This window comes from Panthera tigris, chromosome E2, assembly GCF_018350195.1.
Source record: "Panthera tigris isolate Pti1 chromosome E2, P.tigris_Pti1_mat1.1, whole genome shotgun sequence".
In the NCBI taxonomy this organism is placed as follows: Eukaryota; Metazoa; Chordata; class Mammalia; order Carnivora; family Felidae; genus Panthera; species Panthera tigris.
Window position 1 is genome coordinate 28,461,343 of NC_056674.1, and position 20,822 is coordinate 28,482,164.

General features: G+C 51.7%; 1 protein-coding gene across 5 annotated transcripts; it reads right to left on the minus strand.

Moving 5' to 3' along the window:
- Nucleotides 1-1,841: 1,841 nt before the first annotated feature.
- SNX20 (sorting nexin 20) lies at nucleotides 1,842-12,025 on the minus strand. Of its 5 annotated transcripts, none has more exons than XM_042969566.1 (5): nucleotides 11,923-12,025; nucleotides 10,705-11,076; nucleotides 8,146-8,285; nucleotides 6,553-6,704; nucleotides 1,842-4,445 (listed from the first exon to the last, which is right to left on the minus strand). In XM_042969566.1, the coding sequence occupies exons 3-5, from the start codon at nucleotides 8,273-8,275 to the stop codon at nucleotides 3,777-3,779; spliced, it is 951 nt and encodes a 316-aa protein (XP_042825500.1). In that variant the 5' UTR covers nucleotides 8,276-8,285; nucleotides 10,705-11,076; nucleotides 11,923-12,025; the 3' UTR covers nucleotides 1,842-3,776. The 5 variants fall into 5 exon arrangements, with proteins under 5 accessions (XP_042825500.1, XP_042825499.1, XP_042825501.1 ...); XM_042969565.1 differs by having other exon boundaries at nucleotides 8,146-8,288; XM_042969567.1 differs by lacking the exon at nucleotides 11,923-12,025 and adding an exon at nucleotides 11,529-11,897 and having other exon boundaries at nucleotides 8,146-8,288.
- Between the last annotated feature and the right edge of the window lie 8,797 nt (nucleotides 12,026-20,822).

Sequence of the window (20,822 nt, forward strand, 5' to 3'; positions counted from 1 at the left end):
TCCAATTGAGGGTCTTACCTGAAATCAGGCATGAAGCCAGGACCTGGAGCCTAGCTACCACCTCCCAAGTGGGGTGTTGAAAGCCAAGGATGTCAACCAAAGTCAAAACCAGGCCCACGACTGAGTTGCTGGGGAGCCAGCAGGGCTGAATACAGGGCTGAGGGCGGGGGACCAAGGCCATGGGCCAGGCAGTGGGGAGTAGGACCCCAGATGGTAGGGGACCATGCACAGACAACGTCGAACGATCCAGCCTACGTGGTCGGAAACTTATTTCCGTTGGCAGGATTTTCCAGTCCTTCTGAGTAAATCGAAGAGAAGTCTCAACTTGGTGTCTCTGTCTCTTTTCACAAAGAGCCTCTGGCGGCCTCACATTCAAGGCCTGTCTCAGACAAAGGCCTGTGAAGTGTATTAACAGCAATAGGTTTCACTGTGTTTATTTTTACGCTACCTTTCTAATTATAGCAAGCGATTCTGATTTTCCATTTATAGCGGTAATAAGAAGTTTCTTTTTCAGGCAAATTTACATAAGTAAAAGGAGACTGCTAAAAGGAAAATGGTAAGTGAGTGTTAGAACAGGTGGTGGCATTGTGGGGCCCCAAAGAGGGGGGTGTGTGGGGCCGAGCAGGAGGATTCTGGGAAGGCAGCTCTTTGCAGTTGCTGCAGGAAGGACAGGAAGCATCTGGAGAGCCCCTGAGCAGGTGCCCCTCCCCCACCAGCAGGTGGCATGGGAACTGGCCTTGCAGCTCCAGGACAGAGTTGCAGCCAAGGGGACATCCAGAGCCAAGGCCACGTGGACCAGAGCCTACTCTGACCTGAGCCTCCCGGCCGGCCGGCCCCCGGCCCAAACCTCAAGACTGGCCCTGCGCCCCCAGGTTCAGCTGGGTGACCCCCAAGGGCCTCTTCGAAGGGATCATTCTCTCTGCCCTGCCTGCCAGACCATATGACTTTGATGTGGACACCCCAGGTCTGGTCCCGGAGCTATCCCTGTCTCACTGTGTGACCTTGAGTGAGTTTCTTCTCCAGGTTGTGTCCCACCTAGAAACAGAGGTGAGTGACATGACCTTTAAGGGTCCTTAAGGATAAGAGGACCAGGGACATATCCCTACAGTCTCTTCTCACTGCTTCCCTCTGAAGTAGGGCTCAGTGGGGAACAGGCCTGAGTTTCATTTCCTGCTGTGCCTGTCATTAGTGGTGGGGCCTTGGGCAAGTCACTTAAGCTATGTGTCTGTGTGCTTATGTGTAAAATGGGATAAGAATATCTCCGGGGCAGAGCTGGACTGGCAGTGCTGAGGAAAGCCCTGGACACACAGTCGGGCTCCAAAAATGCTCTGGTTTTTAGCCCACAGGCAGCCATTAGAGATGCCATCTTCCCAGCCTGGCTTGGGGCAGGGTAAGACACCTGCTGCCTTCCTAAGCAGCCTGACCCCTGCGGATGGGAGGGAGGGGCTGCTGGAGCAGGCTTCCGTGGGAATGAGCCCCCAGCCCACTCAGGTTTAGGGGCCGAGTGCCCAGAATGGGTTCCTGGGTGTGGGTGAGGCTGGCATGATGCTCCCACCGGGAGCTCCTTGAGTCTTGGGACTGTGTCCAGGGGGAAGACAGGTGGGGTTCATGGTCTTGTAAGTTCCTTCCACCCCATATAGGCTTTAGAAAAATTTGCGGGGCACCTGGGTGGCTCAGTCGGTGAAGGGTCCGACTTCAGCTCCGGTCACGATCTCACGGTTCGTGGGTTCGAGCCCCACGTCGGGCTCTGTGCTGACAGCTCGGAGCCTGGAGCCTGCTTCGGATTCTGCGTCTCCCTCTCTCTCTGCCCCTCCCCCATTGCTCTCTGTCTCTCTCTGTCTCTCAAATATAAATAAAACGTTAAAAAAATTTTTTTTAATTTCTCCGTCTATACTACACACATATATATGTGATTTTGAGACACATTCTGCCCCCCATCCCACATTTCAGCACCTCTGGTCAATGGCACCTTACACTCTCTGTTGGCCTGACTCGATGTTGACTTCCCTCAGAGAGAACCTGCTTTCTGAGGTGTCAGGGACCCAGAGCACCTGCCTCTGAGGCCACTTCACGGTGACCTCTCTGCATGAAGTATTTTGGACCACACTGTATGTGTTCAGACCCTAACGCTCACAGTTCAAGTTCTAGGAGGAAGACTGCCACCCCCCACCTGGTGCCAAATTTGATTCTCGCATTTCCTGACCGTCCTTTCTCCCTAGCAGGTTTCTTACCTTGGGAGCTCAGTCTTTGCTCTCCCAGCTTCTTCCTGGAAACTCCTATCACACTCCCCGTGTTGGCCATATTTTCCTTCTGAGTGAATACCTGGTGCACCTTATAGTTGATGGCATTTCCCATTGGACGAAGTGACTCACGACCTCAGTACGGTCTTCTTCACCATGACAAGTAGAGTCACGGCCCTTTGTATTTCCACTTAACACTGTAATTTCCCACACGCCCAGGTTTTCAAGAAGCCCGGCATCTCCCATTCAAAGTGTCCTCCCTGCGTAAATTGAGGGACTTGAAGCTTTCTCTGTCCCAAGGTATCATCAGATGTTTCTAGCCTCGAGGCCAGAGCCTGATCGGGCCGCTACAGCTGCCGCCACACGGTGTCGCGGTTGAACACATTCCGGTGCAGCTTGGCGGATGCCCGTCCACGGCCACTGTGATCCCCGTGCTGAGCCAGATCCTCGCACAGGCCAGGCTGGTGCCCCACATTACGGGTCCAGGTTACGGCCTCTTTATTTTGCTCTGATAAGTTCAAGCAGATGGTTTAGGTCTCCAGGGACTTCTAGCCTCAAACACACATTGGCCCAAACCAGCCTGTACTATCAGCTTCAGGACCAGTGTCGAGCCTGGGTTATGGGTCCAGACTCCCCTCCACTCTGGGCTCTCGGTGTCCTTTCCTGAAAGCAGACCTCAGCCAAGGGCATCCCCATCCGGCACAGAGGTTCCAAGAACATTGTTCCTCAATGGGGAGGTGTTAAGCATTCAATCAGTGTCCTACCCAGAGGTCCCACTGTGTATCACCCCACCTCCCTTCAGGGCTGTGTCTACGTAACTCAGGGAGCCTATTTGGGGGCCAGTTGCCCATAAATGAAAACCCGACCTGGCAATGAGTTGCGTAATCCTAACCAGAGAATCGTGGGCAACTTCCCTTCCTAAAAATGCCTCGTTTCACAGAATCTTATGACATGATTATGTTCTAGCCCAGTGTCCCTCCGCCCTTCAAAGGGTCCCATACACCCCATCTTAGGGACAAAGTTGGCCTTGAGGAGCAGTGGATGAGCTTTTGTTTTGCCGAGTCAGGTTTACACGCTAAGAGGGAAGAGCTGGAATATTTAGGATAACGGTGGGGATATCTGCAGGCAAGGTCAAGGGAGAAGGAGCAGAGAGGAAAGAGGACAGCTGGAGAGAGCTGTCTGTACGAGATGGGTTAAGCTTTGTCCGTGGCCTGCAACGTCAACCTCCCCTCCAGCTACCTGCAAAAGCACCAGAAAGGTGGAGCTCACTCTCTGGCATTTTGGCAGCTGGGTTCATGGTTTTGAGATGAGGTGAACCTGGCATCGAAGGGACACAGGACTCGAGCGGAGGCTCCCAAGGATGCCCCGAGGGACCTCTGTTCAACAGAGATGGGGAAACGGAGGGCCAGAGGAAGGACTTGTCCAAGGTCACCCAGCAACCTAGGGTCCAACGTGGCTCTGCCCACTAAACGTGAACCCCAAACCACCCACCGAGCAGCGGTGACCCCAAGTCTCCAGCCCGCCTGCCAGAGGGGCTCAGTACAGATATTCCCGCACGGTGAGTTCCTTCAGGGTGAGGCCCCAGGGGGTGGGCTTCCGGAGCTGGCTCTCCTGCAGCCTTTTCTGCAGCGAAATGAAGTCTCTGCCCAGCGTGTAGGCCAGGCGGATCATGGCGTCCAGCAGGGGGGCGTAGTAGCGATGGCCCTCCCGGGCTTGCAGGCACTGGAGGGCCCTCTCACCCACCGCAAAGGCTTCAGCAGGGCGTTCAAGGTCACGGTGGCACACCAGCATGGCACAGAGGGTGGGGACCACCATTACGGGGCAGTGGGCCGTCAGTTTCTCCTGCAGGGGCACCACGCGCACCAGGATGTCCAGGGCCCTGGTGTACTGGCCGCCTCGCAGGCAGCCAAAGGCCTCCCTGAGCTCCGGCCGGGTTAGGAAATCGATGAACTCGCGGGACCGCCGCACACAGCGGATGGCGTAGAGCAGGCTCAGGTACTCCTTGAAGGCCAACTTGCGCTCGGAGATCATCTCCTCCGTGAAGTTGCCCATCAGGTGCTTCTTGGGGAAGACGACATCCTCGATCTCTTCCCTGAACGTCTTGAGGAGGTTTTTCTGGAGCGTCTCAAAGTCTGAATAGCGCCGCTCCAGCACGGCTTTGTTGCTGTCAAAACTCCCTGTCTGGATGACGACGATTTGGTACATCTACGGCGCAAAGAGAGAGAGCGTTTGACTACCTCCGAACAGGAGGTTTTAACTGACAGAGTGAGCCCCGGCAAATAAAAAATAATGATGATCACAATTTCAAGCATACCCTGAAAATGGGTTATCGTTATACGCAATTCTGTTTTAAATTGCCATCAGCATCTGCTGAGCTATAAAAGCGGATCATGACAAGAGTCAACCCGAGAATAACAAACACGGCAGCATGGAGGCGTCTCGTGGGACAAAGAGCACAGGAAACGGGGGGGTGGGGGGGACAGGGAGCCTGGGGGTGCTCCCCACCCATATCGTCAAAACCCGGCCCCAGGTTCCTAAACTGGGGAGCCTGGATTAGATCCACTTGAGCGGTGGTTTCAGGCGGTATGCTGGCGGTGACGTTATATGGTAAGAAAATTACTGCTTCTCGATTCTTGTTCAGCTAGAGCATACTGATTAAGGGCACAGGCTGCCTGGGTTGCAAATCCAGCTCCACCGCGCTCTAGCTGTGTGGTCTTAGGTAGGTACTTGACCCTCTCTCTCCAAGCCTCAGTTTTCCCGTGCATGAAACGAGGATGGTGGTAGCGCCTCCCTCGCTGGGTGAGGATGAAATGAGTTAATGCACTGCAGGGACGGGGGACTGTGTTCAACACGCGGTCAGCGCTCAGTGTCCCCGTTGTTATTATCCCAGTCCCAATTAAGGGGGCAAGGCAGGGAGAAGGGTTGAATATGGCTCCTACTTGGACACTAACGTAGCCCCCAACACAGGCTAAAACTCAATTTTATTTATTTATTTATTTATTTATTTATTTATTTATCTATTAAAACATTTTTTTCTTAATGTTTATTCATCTTTTGCCAGACAGAGAGAGACAGAGCGAGAGTGGGGGAGGGGCAGAGAGAGAGGGAGACACAGAATCCGAAGCAGGCTCCAGGCTCTGAGCCGTCAGCACAGAGCCTGATGCGGGTCTCAAACTCGTGAACCGTGAGATCATGACCTGAGCCAAAGTCGGACGCTTAACCAACTGAGCCACCCAGGCGCCCCTTATTTATCTAGTTTAATGTTTTATTTTATTTTTGAGAGAGAGAGACAGAGTGTGTGTGTGTGTGTGTGTGTGTGTGTGTAGGTGCAAATGGGGGAGGGGCAGAAAGAGGGGGGCAGAGGATCCCAAGCAGGCTCTGTACTGACAGCAGTGAACCTGATGTGGGAGTCGAACTCAGCAACCTCGAGATCGTGACCCGAGCTAAAGTCAGACACTTAACCGACTGAGCCACCCAGGCGCCCCTAAAATTCCATTTTAACAAAAAGAGCAACAACCCCTAACCCCAGAGCCTCCCGCCAGCCATGGCATGACCAGCTAGAATCTAATAATAGCACTTAGCTCTCCTTGTAGTTACTTTTATAATTATCTTTTCTTTATGCTATGTGATATTGGTTCCCCTTTGAAAGCTATTTAGTGGTTTTTTAAAAAAAATTAAATTTATTTTAGAGAGAGAGAGAGAGAGAGAGAGAGCAAGCACAAGCAGAGAAGGGCAGAGAGAGAAGGAGGGAGAGAATCCCAAGCAGGTTCCACACTCAGTGCAGAGCCCTACGGGGGGGAGGGGGGGGGGGCTTGATCCCAGAACTCTGGATCATGATCTGAGCTGCAATCAAGAGCTGGGCCACCCAGGCGCCCCTTGTTTAGTGTTTTTAAAAAGTAATCTAATTTAAAGAAAATAGAGTAATTATGATGATGATATATCATTATTTTATAGGATATATAATTATTAAGAATACGCCTAGTTATTACTAATAACATAAATGACGGGGGTGGGGAGCAAAAACTGTGGCCAAGAGACACAGGTGGTTAGTTGTGGGCGACGCGGCCTTTATCTGGGCCAGTTCCTCCTCAGGATCAGGAACCGTGACTCACACAGCTACAGTTCTCACAGTTCTGAGCACCATGCTGAGCGCAAGATCTGGCTTTTTGCCCCCCCTTAGAACCCTGTGAGGCAAAGTGCGCGGGCCCATCTCATCCTTGGGAGAGTTGAGGCCCCACCGACTTGCGCGGGGGGCCGGGAAGGAGGTGGTGAAAGGCGGGCCGTCGCTGCCGGATCTCGGAGGCCCACTTACCACGAACTTGGAGACTTTTCTCTCCTCGATGCGGGCCGACGCGACCTCAAAGAGCAGCTTGACGCGCCGCCAGCCGCGCTTCTCCTTCCGCCAGTACTCCTGCAGCTCCCCGGTGGTCATGCTGGAGTTGGGGCTGGGGCCGCCGGGGGTGCCTGGAGGGACGGCACCCTTAAGCACTTGCACCGGCTCGGTGCACTGTGGGGAGATGGCTGGGTCTGTCTGGGGTGGGATGTCCGAATCCGGAAGAGCCCTGCGCATCCCCCTCCCCGCCCCCACCCTGCCCAGACTCCGGGCCCACCCGGGCCGCGTCCAGCCCGCCCCCCTCCCACGACAGCCTGACATGGCACCCCTCCTCCTCCCCCCACCCGCACCGCCAGCTGGTGTCTCCGTTGTGAAACGCGGCACGTTTCCGTTGCACCATCCATTTCCAGCCTGCAGGTTGGCCACGGGCGCCCGAGGCCCATGCTCCTGACAAGCAGGGACGGTGGCTTGTTGGCTTCTGCACTCCCTACAGCGCTGACGCCCGTGCGGTTGCCCCGGCCCCTGAGCTCACACTGGGCGACCAGCGGAGGGAGCGATTGAGGATGCCGGGCTCCAGGCTCAGCCCGGTGGGCTGCTCCAGACTCTTCCCTCTCTGGCTTCCCACATTCCCCGCCTTTGCTTGCACCGGCCACTCCTTCCGCCTGACATGCAACCCTCCTGTTTGCCTACCTGCAAACCGAACGGTGTGTCTTCGACCTCCCTTGGGCGGTGAGCCCTTCTGAGGATCTCGGGAACGATGAGAATCCTTCCCCGCGGAGATGCACAGATCGCTGTGCATTTTATTTCAAGGGATATGGGGCTCCGGTGCCCTTCAAGACCCAGCCCAGGTGTCACTTCAACTGTCCCCTTGCATCAGAGTAAGAGCCTCCCACCTCGTCCCTACAGCCTATTTTGGTGACATCTCAAATTATTTTTCACAGATCTGTTTCCCTACCACACTGGAGGGCCTGCGGTGCTTGATTTGCTCTTGTTTTCCCCAGGGCCCGGCACAAGGCCAAGGACAGAGCAGACGGTCCATAGGCGCATACTGAAGGAATGCACGAATGAGTAAATAAATTTGCTCCAGGACATGACACTATAGCAGACACTGTCAGTGCTGGGCACTCACTGTTCTGGAATGTCCCACTGGCTTCTACTGCAAGCACCTAGGACTCTCACACTGAGGGCTTCCTTGAGCTAAAGCGGTATGTTCTGGAACTTTCCTTGGCTGATGAAGGATGGGACTGGTCCCCTCACCTCTTGGATGGGATGACTCTGAGATGTGTTCCTTATGTCTTGCAGAGGACCTCCTCTGGGACTGAGCCCAGTTGCCTCCAGCAGTAATCTCTCCATCAACATCCTGTCCTGGCTTCCTGCCCTTCCTTTCCTCAATTTACCGCTCCCCTGCTATGACTCCTGGAACCTTCTCCCAGAAAGATGACTGGCACCAAATTCTTGTGTCAACCTAGGACAGCTGCCCCCTCTCCCACGGCATCTGTCGAAGGGCCCACATTTGTATTTCAGATGTCTTCAGACCTCTATCTCTGATCAAGCCCCAAGCCTCAAGCTCACCTAAGTGTTCATCGGGTCCTGGACATGGGAGGTCTGGGCCAGTGGCTGCTGCTTCCTGCTTGGTCCCTGTCGCGCACTGGGCAATGGGTCCCATCCATCCAGGGCTTCCAGGGTGCTCAGGACTGGCCATGACTCCAAGGCTGCTAGGGGGACAAAGAGGGCAGTGAGTTCCCACTTGTGTTGGGGTTCCTAGTGGGCCCCAGGGTGCTACGGGGTGCCCCCAGTGGGCCCCGGGGTTCCTAGTGCACCCCCGGGGTGCAGTGGCATAGTCCCCACTGCCCACCCAGCTGTCCACCCAGCTGCCACATGTGAGGCCTGGGTCTGCCCCTTTGCTGAACTGATCGGTCCAAGCCCTCTCTTGTTGTCACGATGCTTCCATTATCGAGTTGCTCTGAATCTGATTTCAAGCAAAGTCAGGATTACTTGGGAGCAAGATGCTGTCTTGTCCGGAAGCACATCCCCATACTCCATTTTCTGTTCATTTGTAAATAGAATTGCAGCGTCCAAAGCAGGGATACTGGTATGTATCCCTCCCATCTCTCTCTCCCTCCGTCTCTAGACAGACACTTAGGACTTACGGAACACGCTTCGTATGCTCCTAACTTCTTCACATCCACTTATTTAACGCCCACAAAAATCTGTCGTGACTCCCAGTAACAGAAGAGGAAACTGAGGTTTAGCCCAAGGTTCTGCGGCTGGTGAGCGTACCCAACGAGCAAAGCTGAATGTTTTGTGACGTGCCAGGTCGAGTGCTCTGTACTCAACACCCACTCTCTCACTTAACTGATTCTGTGTGCAGAAGGAGTTTAAGCTGCATTTTCTGATAAAGGAACTGAGAGAGTTGCCTACGATCAAGGCTAGTATGTGGTGGGCAGGACCCAGATGCCTCTCCACCTTCCTCAGGGCGTGGGGGCGGGCAGACAGTGGGAGTGCTGGGGGCTAGTTTACGCAGTAAGATCTGTGACTCAGATCAGTGAACAAGATGACCTCGTGCCTGGACTTCTCTGTGCCTCAGTTTCCTATAAATCGGGTATAAGAACGGAGCTTGGCTTCACGATGCTGGTGTGAGGGTTAAGTCAACAGCTCAGGGCTCCCCACATACCTGGCCCTGTATAATAGTCCCTGTTATTTATTATTATTATCATTTTAGAGTTTATTTATTTGAGAGAGAGAGAGAGCACACATGTGAGCAGGGGAGGGGCAGAGAGAGGGAATCCTAAGCAGGCTCCGCACGGTCCGTGCAGATGCGGGGCTCCAGCTCACAAACCGTGAGATCATGACCTGAGCCAAAACCAAGAGTCAGCCGCTCAACCACCTGAGCCATCCAGGTGCCCCTATTTTTTTAAAGATTAAAAAAAATTTTTTTTTAACATTTATTTATTTTTGAGAGACAGAGACAGAGCATGAGTGGAGGAGGGGCAGAGAGAGAGGGAACCACAATCCGAAGCAGGCTCCAGGCTCTGAGCTGTCAGCACAGACGGGGGGCCTGAACTCACGAACTGTGAGCCGAAGTCAGACGCTTAACTGAGCCCCCCAGGTGCCCCTAAAGATTTCATTTTTAAGTAATCTCTACATCCAACATGGGGCTCGAACTCATGACCCTGAGATCAAGAGACATACGCTGTACCAACTGAGCCAGCCAGGCACCCAAGTCCCTGTTATTAATATCTGACACATGATAATACTTTGAAAAATGTTTGGAAAGTCAATGACTCTAAATTGAAGTATAAGTTGGAATAGAATTTAACGTGTCTGAGACAAATTAGAAAAAAGATGACTGAAACATTAGCTCAGATGGAGCGAGGAGCTGGGCCGCCACTTTGGCACAGAGATCCAAAATCAGAAGGGTGCAAGTAACCTTACCTCCTTCTTCCCAAGATCTGAGGGAGCTGTAAGGGGCACATGGGGACGAGACTCTAGTTCGTTCCGGGCCCTGTGTCTGAATCCTCACACAGATTATGGCCTAGAGAGGGGTGGGGTTACAGCTTTTTCCCCCGCAAGTGGCCAGAGCCCATCCTGACTCCAGGGCGGAAGGCCTTCTGGAAAGGCCTGGCCTGGGGAGACCTGAGGTCATCTGGGGCCGGGGGCGGGGGGGGGGGCCCTCCTTCGGGGGGCAGCTCTTCTCCAGTTAGATGGAAGGAATTCTGGTCCATTCTCCAGGTGGCTCTGTGCAGTTGCCCAGTGAATGTCTCCCCAAGACCCTCTGTCCAACCTTACCTTATATGGTGGGAAACTGAGGCACAGAGCAAGGGCATGGCTTGAGTCTGCCAGAGCCTGCACACCTCATTTTCCTCTTCTCCCCTTAAGGAGACAGGCCTTCTATCCTGACCAATTGTGGGTCTGAATGCAAATTGTTTAGTATCTCTAGGCCTCAGTTTCCCCACCTCAGAAGTGTGGCCACAAGGCCTGTCCTGCTGACAAGAACACCAATGGTGAAGGACAGACTCTCTATATTCTGGCAGGTGCCCGGGCAAGGTGGTGAGTGGTCTCCATGTTTTCTTAGTGGACTCTGGGTCCACCCTGGGAAGCCCAGTGTTTCCTGTGGGCGCTCCTACGTACCTGCCTCAGCTCCTCTGTAAAGCGGGTGATGGCAAGCCTCAATGGCTCCAGCCCTTCCAGCCCTGCTGTCCTAATCAGGCAGCTGGCACCAGGTCAAAAGCAGGACACGATTTGCCCAGAGACCCTGTGAGAGCCCAGAAATAATGGCCTTGGCTGAACACATCAATGAAGACCCGGGAAAGCTGAGCATGAACCCAGGGCTTTGAATAAAAATCAAATTCAGCAGGCAAAGCCAGTTCCCTTATGTTTTCTCTTATAGGGTTGGCTGGGAGTCACTATGAGAGGAGTGAGAAGGAGAAAGTCAGGCATTGGTGCATGTGCAAGGAGTCTTGGACAGCTTCCCGGTTCCTCTCCAGGCCTCAGTTTCCTCATCTGTGAAATGGGGAAAGCAGCCTGTCACTCCCAAAGCTCTGTGGGGACAACCACGCATGGGGTTCTCTGGGGGCTTCTCTCCCGTCCCCATCACCTGTCTAGCAAAGATTTCTCGATTTTATAAGAAACCCCTGCAAATGCTGATGCCGGTGACTTGGGGTCCTGTGCTTGGCTGAGGGGGGCAGAACAGCTTCCAAGCCCCCGCCCCGTCCAGCTGTGTGTGCAGCCATTCTCCTGCATCCCTCCCAGGCGCTGAGTACCACTCCTCCCTCCGAGGGCTGCCCCGTCCTATCCAGGCCTTCTTCTGCTGGCTACAGTGGGCCACCTTCAGAGCCCGTGCTGCCTCCCTGAGGAGCTGCAGAGGACTTTCCATCGGACTGAGGCTCCAATACAGCAGGGTAAAGCCCGACCCAGGGGACAGAAGGTCCTGGACGTTGGGTGGGCACACTCACATTTGGCAATCTCCCAGGGGGACGGGTGGGGGTCCGGGGAGCCTGTAACAGCAGGTTTCCTGGTTCTTCCCATCAGAGAGTCCCTTCCGGCAGGCTTGGCGGTAGGCCCTGGCTTCTGCATTTTGCCCCAGTCCCCAAGGTCGCCTGGCACCACTTTCTGTGTGGTGACTTATTCTCCAGGCTCAAGACGGGCTGTAGAGGTACCTCAAAAGAATGGGGGTGAAGGAGGGCTGGGGATCTGCTTCCTGTTCTACCCCAATGAGCTAAGGGGAGCCCCACACGTAGAGGCTCTGCCCCACACTGCCCCCAGCAGGTACTGGGGGAGGCCCATAGGAGGAGGGGGCTCAGGCCACAGGAGGGCAGAGCCCCACCGAGGTGGGGATCAAGCACTCACCTGAGGCCTCTGGTTCCTGTGTGGCTCCAGGGGGGGGCCAGGAGGAGTGTCACATGGTCCCCTTCAGCTCTCCTCTGTTCTGGGCTCTAGCGAGGCTGCCGCATCTGAGTTCCCCCTTAGAAAACAGGAAGTAGGCTGTGTGACCTACTCCTGGTCGCCCCAGCCCATTGGCTGATGACAGATAGTGTATTGAACCCCGCTGACAGGCAGCCCGGCGGGGAAGGGGCGAGCAGGACAAGGCGAGGCAGGGCCAGCCCTGAGGGCTCTACTTCTGAGGGATCTAGCTGGGCCTCACACAGCCTGCAGCGGGCTGGGCTGTCCCTCAGAGCCCCAGATAATCTCTGGCATTCAAGCAGCACTTCCCAATTAACATTCCTTGTTCTAGCCTATGAGCCAGGCCTGGGGGGGGCCACTGTGCCCCATTAACAGGTGGGGAAAGTGAGGCTTGGAGCACAGAGCTGGTGGGATGCAGGGCCAATGCCTGACATGGAAGGGAAATGGGGTAAACTCACAGTTCCGTCTGGGGCCTTCCTCTGGGCAAAGCTGCATCCGACACTCACGACAGAAAGTACGGGGGAAGGCAGACCTGTGGCTGTGATGTGATTCATGGCCACTAGCACTTGTGGCCTCGAGGGCAAGAGACGGGGACAAAACCAAGAGAATAGAGCCTCACCAGTCCCCAAGGAGGCCACTACGTGTCTCTTCCCAGCTACGATCCCCTCCTTCCCCATTAGAAATCGTCACACTCCTAATTCTGAGGAGGGTCACTTCTTTGCTTTTCTTTGCAAATTTAGCACCTATGAATAGACCCCAAGACAATAGAGCTTCATTTTACCTACTTTGGAATTTTATGTAAATCGAGCCATGCGCCGCGCAGTTTGTCTGCTTTGGTGTTTTGCTTCCTTTATTCAACATGTCTGTGTATCGCAGTCATCCATTTGTGTGTGTGTAGCTGCAGCCTTTTCATTTTTTGTTGTTGTGTCGCTACATTATTTGAATAGCTCATTGTTTCTCTCTCTCTCTCTCTCTCTCTCTTTTATCTGTCAACACACATTGAGGGTTGTTTCTAGTTTGGGCCACTGTGGCCCGTGCGGCATATTCTTGCACATTCACCCAAGTGCACACGCGCACGTGAGATGAAATCCCCGGGTTTTAGAGAACGAACAGCCGAAGAACTTCATCTGGGCTGGATTATAGCAAACATGCCCCCAGTGGCTGTGTCTCTTTGTGCCCCCACCCGCCACCCGCAGGGCGCGTGAGTCCTAGGTCCATTGTCGCTCACTTCATGCGGTTGGTGTATTTTTATTGCCATCATTCCAGTGGGTGGGGAGCGGGCTCTCATGGTTTTACACTGCATTTCCTAAGGAGAAGTGATGTGGAGCATCTTTTCATGGGATGATTTTCTACCCGTATAGCCTCCGTTCAAGTCCATTGCTTGTTTTTTTGTTTGTTTGTTTTTTTGTTTATTTTTTTGATTGGCTTATTTTCTGAGTGGTTTGTAGGTGTTCTTCATGAGTTCGTTTGGGTCTTTGTGCTTTCCAATATTCTTTCCCACCCTGCGGTTTGCATTGTACTCCCTAAAAATAGGGTGTTCGGGGGGGCGCTGCGGTCTCTCAGTCGGTTAAGCGCCCGACTTCAGCTTAGGACATGATCTTGCAGTCCGTGAGTTCAAGCCCCGCATCGGGCTCTGTGCTGATGGCTCAGAACCTGGAGCCTGCTTGAGATTCTATGTCTCCCTCTGTCTCTCTGCCCCTCCTCTGCTCATGCTCTGTCTCTCTGAAAAGTAAATAAACTTTAAAAAAATTAAAAAAAATAAAAATAGGGTGCTTGGATGAATAGAAGTTGCCAAGCTTAAAGTAGTCAACCCTATCAATCTTGGTTTTCACAGCCCATGTCGTACCTTAAGACCACAGAGATTTCTCTGTTACTGTTCTTTCTCGCTGCTTCTGCAACAACTTTGCCGGCCACTGTGAGGCTGAAACTGAGTTAACATGTGCAAAACACGTAGAACAGCGCTGGTCCCTCATAAGCACTGCACAAGTGCTGGCAGTTCCCACTGTTCTCAACACCTTTCCAGTTTGCCATTCTTCTCTGGGATTCTCTAATGCCCTTACAGTCGATTTTCACATATGGTGTGAGGTAGGGGACCCAGTGTTTTCTCCCTAAGTGTCTGCCTACTGGCCTTGTTTATTGAAGTGGTCATCCAATGCCACGGCACAGTCATGCTGTCATCGTTAAAAGAGAATGTCAGGGTCTTGGGACCTTGAGGGGAACACCCCAAACAGTGTGCTTCTGGCCTGCCGGCCGGTGAGAACCCATAACCCATTCACCTCCACCCCACACTGCCCTGCAGAGGGCCTGGCATGGCTGGAGATGCTGGCTCTATGTTGAGTGAGGCTGGAAGTTCCCCTCTCATCCTTTCCCTAGGTCCCTTCTGCAGCTTTCCAGTTTTCTCCCTGTCTCTATCTAGGCCTGGAGTCTTTGAGACACCGGTGTAGACTCTATGCCTCTCACCCAGCAGCCATTGCATGGGGGGGATGGGTACGTGGAAGCTACTGCTTCCTCTTCTGGGGGTAGGAGGTGATCTTTGGAAACCCCCGATCATGCAGGGATGTCTAGCTGGTGTGGGAAGGACCTAGATGGACCAGAGTGGCTATGGATGGCCACCTGCCAGGGCTTGGCTTTTCTTTGCAGCACAGAGCTGTGTATGGTAGGAGAGAACAGGCAAGGACAGGCAAGGCCCCGCTGACACGGGAGGCACAGGCTGGGTGTCCCTATGTTGCCGGGCTGAAACCACAGGGTGAGCGGTGGGCACCAAGAGACCTCGGAGAGTCAGAAAGGGAAATGTTGGCATCTTTGAGTCTGGGTGTCTGTTCTAGAATTCAAATGGCTGGGACCTTTCAGTGACTTCCTCCTTCTCCTCCTGCCCCCAGCACAGTCAGAGTAAGTCCAGACTCCCTCGGGAGGCCTCCTGTCCAGCCGCCAGCTGCCTCCCTCACCTCACTCTTGGACTTGCCCGCCAGCCTGGGCTGCTTTCTATGCCTCCGCCTGCCTCACGGCCTGTGCTCACAGTCTCTTCAACCAGCAACGCCCTTCCCTTGGTTCTTGCCACAACTGGCTCTCTCTCATCCTGCAGCTTGGCTGTCTGTGCTCGGTGTGGCCCTCCCCGGCCCCTCTGTTGACACCTATCATGGTTTTGCTTACTTGTTTGCTTGTTCGCTGCCAGTCTCAAATGCCACCACGACAGGGACCTTGCCTGGGTCAGCATTCTGTCCCCGTTGCCTACCACCGTACCTGCCCCAGAGCGGGTGCTCGGCAATCGTGTGGTGCACTAGTGAGGGGGTGAGCGCAGAAGTGCTGATTGGGCCCACGACTCACTGTGTGACCTGGGCAGGCCGCCGCCCCTCTCTGAATCTTGGTTTCCCCAATTGCAACATGAGACTAAGTCAAGGATCCTCCGAGCACCCCCAGGCAAATAGCTGAACGCTGCAAACGACCGCTCACCGCCACTCTGGGTGTCTTTCAAGCCTGAGACTCCAACGCTGCCACACTTCCTGTGTTACATTCAAGAATTGATCACTCACAGGTATGTCGCCACAAGGGTGGCAAAGAAAACCCAAACTGGCGAGGTGTGTTTGATCGTAGGTGATGCAAAACCTGGTCGTTGTCGATCTTGTTTTTCCACAGCTGGGGGTACACACATAAACCTTTTAAAACTCTCAAAGGTCCTGCTATGGTATGATCCAGCAAGCCCACTCCTGGGTATTTATCTGAAGACAGTGCAAACACGGGCTTGAAAAAATATTTGAACCCCCATGTTCACCGCAGCATTAACTACAACGCCCGAGACATAGAAACAGCCTAGGTACCCACGATGGATGAATGTAAAGGAAATGTGATGTCTAGGTAGGATGGACTACTACTCAGCCACAAAAAAAGAATGACATCTTGCCATTTGCGACAATACGGGTGGACCTTTCACATGCCACGTGAAATAAGCCAGACAAACACTGCGCGAGCTCGCTTATATGTGGAATTAACAAGGGAAAAAAAAAAAAAGCTCTTGGATACAGACAATGGATTGGTGGTTACCAGAGCCAGGGGTTGGGAGGGTGGGTGAAATGAGTGAAGGGGGCCAGAAGGTACAAACTTCCAGTTATAACACAAATAAATCATGAGGTTGTAACGTACAGCCTGGCAAATGCAGGTAATAATACTGTAGTGTATATTTGAAAGTGGCTAAGAGAGTAGATCTTAAAAGTTTCTCATCACAAGAAAAACAAGTCTTTGTGTTCTGTGACTATTGTGTTCTGTGACTGGTCTTATTGGGGTATATATTATATATATGTATATATTATATATATATTATATATATATAAATATTATATTATATCATAATATATACAAGCATTGAATCATTATGTTGCACACCTGAAACTAATCTTGATATAAAAAATTAAAAAAAAAACTCCCGAAGTTTCTTAATGGGATTTTAAAGTTTATTTATTTTTTTAGTAATCTCTACATCCACTGTGGGGCTCGAACTCATGACTAGGAGATCAGGAGTCACATGCTCCTCTGACTGAGCCCGCCAGGCACCCCAATACTGTGGGATTTAAAAAAAAAAAATTTTAATGTTTATTTATTTTTTTTTGAGACAGAGAGAGACAGAGCATGAACAGGGGAGGAGCAGAGAGCGAGGGAGACACAGAATCAGAAGCAGACTCCAGGCTCTGAGCCATCAGCTCAGAGCCTGACGCGGGGCTCGAACTCACGGGTTGCGAGATTGTGACCTGAGCTGAAGTCGGACGCTTAACCGACTGAGCCACCCAGGCGCCACTGTGGGATTTTAAAACTGGGGCCACAGACAGAATACGCTGAGGGCACTGCTGTGGTTGTACAGAGATATAACAGATCATGAAGATTCACGCCTATACTTGCAAGAGATTTATATTTTAGGTCTTATTTTTAGGTCTTTGATCCATTTTGAATTAATTTTTGTATATATGAGGGAGGGTACCAAATTTATTCTTTTGCACGTGGCTATCCAATTTTCCCAGCGCCATTTGGTGAAAAGACATTTCCCCCTTAACTTGTCTTGGCATTCTTGTTGAAAGGCAACCTACTTTTGAAATTTAGCCATATGTTATGGGGTCTTACCAGGCTAAAAAGCATACCTCTGGAGCATCTTTTAAAAATAAATTTCTAGGGACGCCTGGGTGGCTCAGTCGGTTAAGCGGCCGACTTCGGCTCAGGTCATGATCTCATGGTCCGTGAGTTCGAGCCCCGCGTCGGGCTCTGTGCTGACAGCTCAGAGCCTAGAGCCCGTTTCAGATTCTGTGTCTCCCTCTCTCTCTGCCCCTCTCCTGTTCATGCTCTGTCTCTCTCTGTCTCAAAAATAAATAAACGTTAAAAAAAAAATAAATTTCTATTGATAATATAACAAGCGTAAAGGAAAATGCAAATATCATAGGTGTTTAGCTTGATCAGTTTTCACAGAGTATTCACACCCATGTAACCACCACTCAGATAAAAAATTAGAACATTACTAGCACCCTAGAAATCCCCTTTATCCCCTGTCCTGGTCACAACCTCCAACCTCTTTCCCAGTTGTAACCTCTATCCTGGCTCCTGTCACTGGCACTTAGTTTTTCCTGCTTTTGAACTTTATACAAATGACATCAGACAGTATTAAGCTTTTGTATCCGGATTCTTTCACCCAACACGATGTTTATGAGACTGTGATTCTTGTGGACTACGGTAGTTCATTCATTTTCCTTGCTTATTAGAATTATGGTGTCATTTTTGGTACACTCACTTGACAAATATTTATTGCATTTCGGGTCCTGTTCTAGGCCCTGGGATAAGACAGGAGCCAAGACAGGTTTCTGCTGCCTTGGAGCTTGTGTTCTTTGGGGTGAGAGACTGACATCAAAGACAATAAATAAGGAAATATATACAGTACGTGGTATACAGATAAGTGCACTCTAGAAAAATACAAAATAAAACAGGGAAAAGGATGCCGGGGGAGGGGCACAGTTGTACATAGGATGGTCAGGGAAGGCCTCACTGAGAAAGTCCCATTTAAATTAAAAAATGTTTCTTTAAATGTTTTATTTATTTCTGAGAGACAGAGACTGAACGTGAGCGAGGGAGGGGCAGAGAGAGAGGGAGACCCAGAATCCGAAGCAGGCTCCAGGCTCTGAGCTGTCAGCACAGAGCCTGACAAGGGGCTCGAACTCACAAGCAGTTGAGATCATGACCCGTGTCGAAGTCAGTCGCTTAACTGACTGAACCACTCAGGCGCCCCCTCTGAACATTTTTTTTAATGTTTATTTACTGTTCAGAGAGACAGAGTGCGAATGGGGGAGGGGAAGACAGAGACAGAGACATAGAATCTGAAGCAGGCTCCACGCTCTGAGCTGTCAGCATAGAGCCCGACCCAGGTCCCCAACTCATGGACCGTAAGATCATGACCTGAGCCAAAGTCGGACGCTCAACTGACTGAACCACCCAGGTGCCCCGGTAAGTTTCATTTAAGCAAAGGCCAATGGATAAAGAAATTGTGGTTTATATACACAATGGAGTACTACATGGCAATGAGGAAGAATGAAATATGGCCTTTTGTAGCAACGTGGATGGAACTGGAGAGGGTTATGCTAAGTGAAATAAGCCATACAGAGAAAGACAGATACCATATGTTTTCACTCTTATGTGGATCCTGAGAAACTTAACAGAAGACCATGGGGGAGGGGAAGGGAGAGAAAAAAAAAAAAAGAGGTTGGAGAGGGAGGGAGCCAAAACATAAGAGACTCCTAAAAACTGAGAACAAACTGAGGGTTGATGGGGGGTGGGGGGGGGGGGGTGATGGGTACTGAGGAGGGCACCTGTTGGGATGAGCACTGGGTGTTGTATGGAAACCAATTTGACAATAAATTTCATATTTAAAAAAAAATTAAAAATAGAAATAAAAATAAAAAAATAAGCAAAGGCCTGAAAGAGGTGAAGGAGGGAGCCATGTAGATTTCTAGAGGAAAAGCATTCCAGGTGGAAGGAATAGCAAATGCAAAGGCTGCAGGCCTTGCATATTCCAGGAACAGCCAGGAGACCAGTGTGGTCAGTGCAGAATGAATGAGGGGATAGCTTGGAGAGGGCACTGGGTGCAAACAGCATTTGTAAGGGCCTCCTGGCTCTTACTCTGAAATGGGCCTCATTGCGGTGGTTTTAGCAGAGAAGTGATATAATGGGACTCTTTAAAAATTTTTTTATTTTATTTTTTATTTTTTTTTAACAGACTCGCTGCTGTTGCCGTGTTGAAGACTGTAGCTGGAAAATCATGGAGAAAGGCTGGGAGCTGTTGCCATAACCCAGGTGAGACACGATGGTGATTTGGACCTGGGTGGTCATGGTGGATATGGTAAGAAGTGGCTGCATTCTGAATATATTTTGAAGGTCAAGCTGGAAAGTTTGCTCCCAGGTTGGATATGGGTATGAGAGAAGATGAGTCCGTTCAGTTTTTCAAGTTCAGTTGCTCTGTCAGTTTTCTCAAGTAATCTGCTATTACGGGGCATTAGGAAGCTTCCAGCTTTTCACTCTTACAGAGAAAATGGTGGCGAACCTTCCTCTAGATAGATCTGTGCCCCATCTGGAATGATTTCCCTGGGGTAGAGGCAGTCTGTCTAATAACTCAGCATCGCAGGTATTTACCTGGAGGCAGTGTGGTCCAGTGGGTAGAGCCACAACTTTGGTGCCAGACGCCTGGGGGGCGAATCTTGGTTCTTCTGTCACTGCTTGGATAGGTTAGTTAACGTTTCTGTGCCTCAGTTTCTCCCCCTATAAATTGGAAATCACAACCAATACCCAATAGCTGGGATGACTTGGGTTAATGTGTGTAAAGCCTGGCACACAGTAAGCGCCATGTGAATGTCCGTTATTTTCTTTTACGTTAAAAGATGTCCAAATACCAGTGTTTTAAAAGGAACGTTTATATTAATACCTTCAATGGAAAACCAGTGTCACCTGCTCAGACGAATAGGAAACCATACAATAAAATAAATTTACTGTACTGGAAACAACAACAGTACCGTTAAATTCTGGTTAGGTATGGTGGCAGAACCAAGTAGAGCGGGCAGTGTTAGAGAGGCTCAAGCCCCATTAGTACCAAACAGAGCCGGCTTGCCTCAACTGAAACGGAAGGCTGGCAAGACAAAGGAAAAAAGAGGAATTTAAATGTCCTGTCCACGCTCACCGGACAGGTAACCCATCACACTCTGGAAAACACTCTTCTGGGACTTCTCAATATTAAGGCCTTAGATGACTGTGGACACAAAGGGCGCATACCGGCTGAGACAGCTTTCTTAGCTTTTCCTGCCACAGGATATCTGGGGCGTGTGTGTCTGGAGGGGGCCTTGTCCTGAGAGCTCTCTGGTTCCCTGTTGTAGAAAGTTGGTTCACTGGGCACTTGCGGGGATGAGCACTGGGTTGACACATAAGTGATGAATCACTAAATTCTACTCCTGAAACCATTATTATACTATATGTTAACTAACTTGGATTTAAATTAAAAAATTTAAAAAAAGGAAAAAAAAAGAAAGAAAGACGGCTCACTCAGTAGGAGACACTTGGCGGGGGTCCCGTTCCTGCCCGCCCACCTGCCCAGTCCCGGTAGAGCTCTGAGCGCTCAGAGGTGGGAGCCAGCGGGAGGGTGGTGGGGGGGCGAGAGCCTGGACCGGAGGGGCGGGGCCCACCAGGCAGGGTGGGTGGGCAGGGCGCAGGGGCGGGGCGTCCCGGCTGGAGGGGCGGGGCCCGCCGGGTAGGGTGGCTAGGGAGAGTGCGGGGGGTGGGGCACCCGGACCGGAGGGGCGGGGCGAGCGGAAGGGGTGTACGAGTCAGAGCCAGGA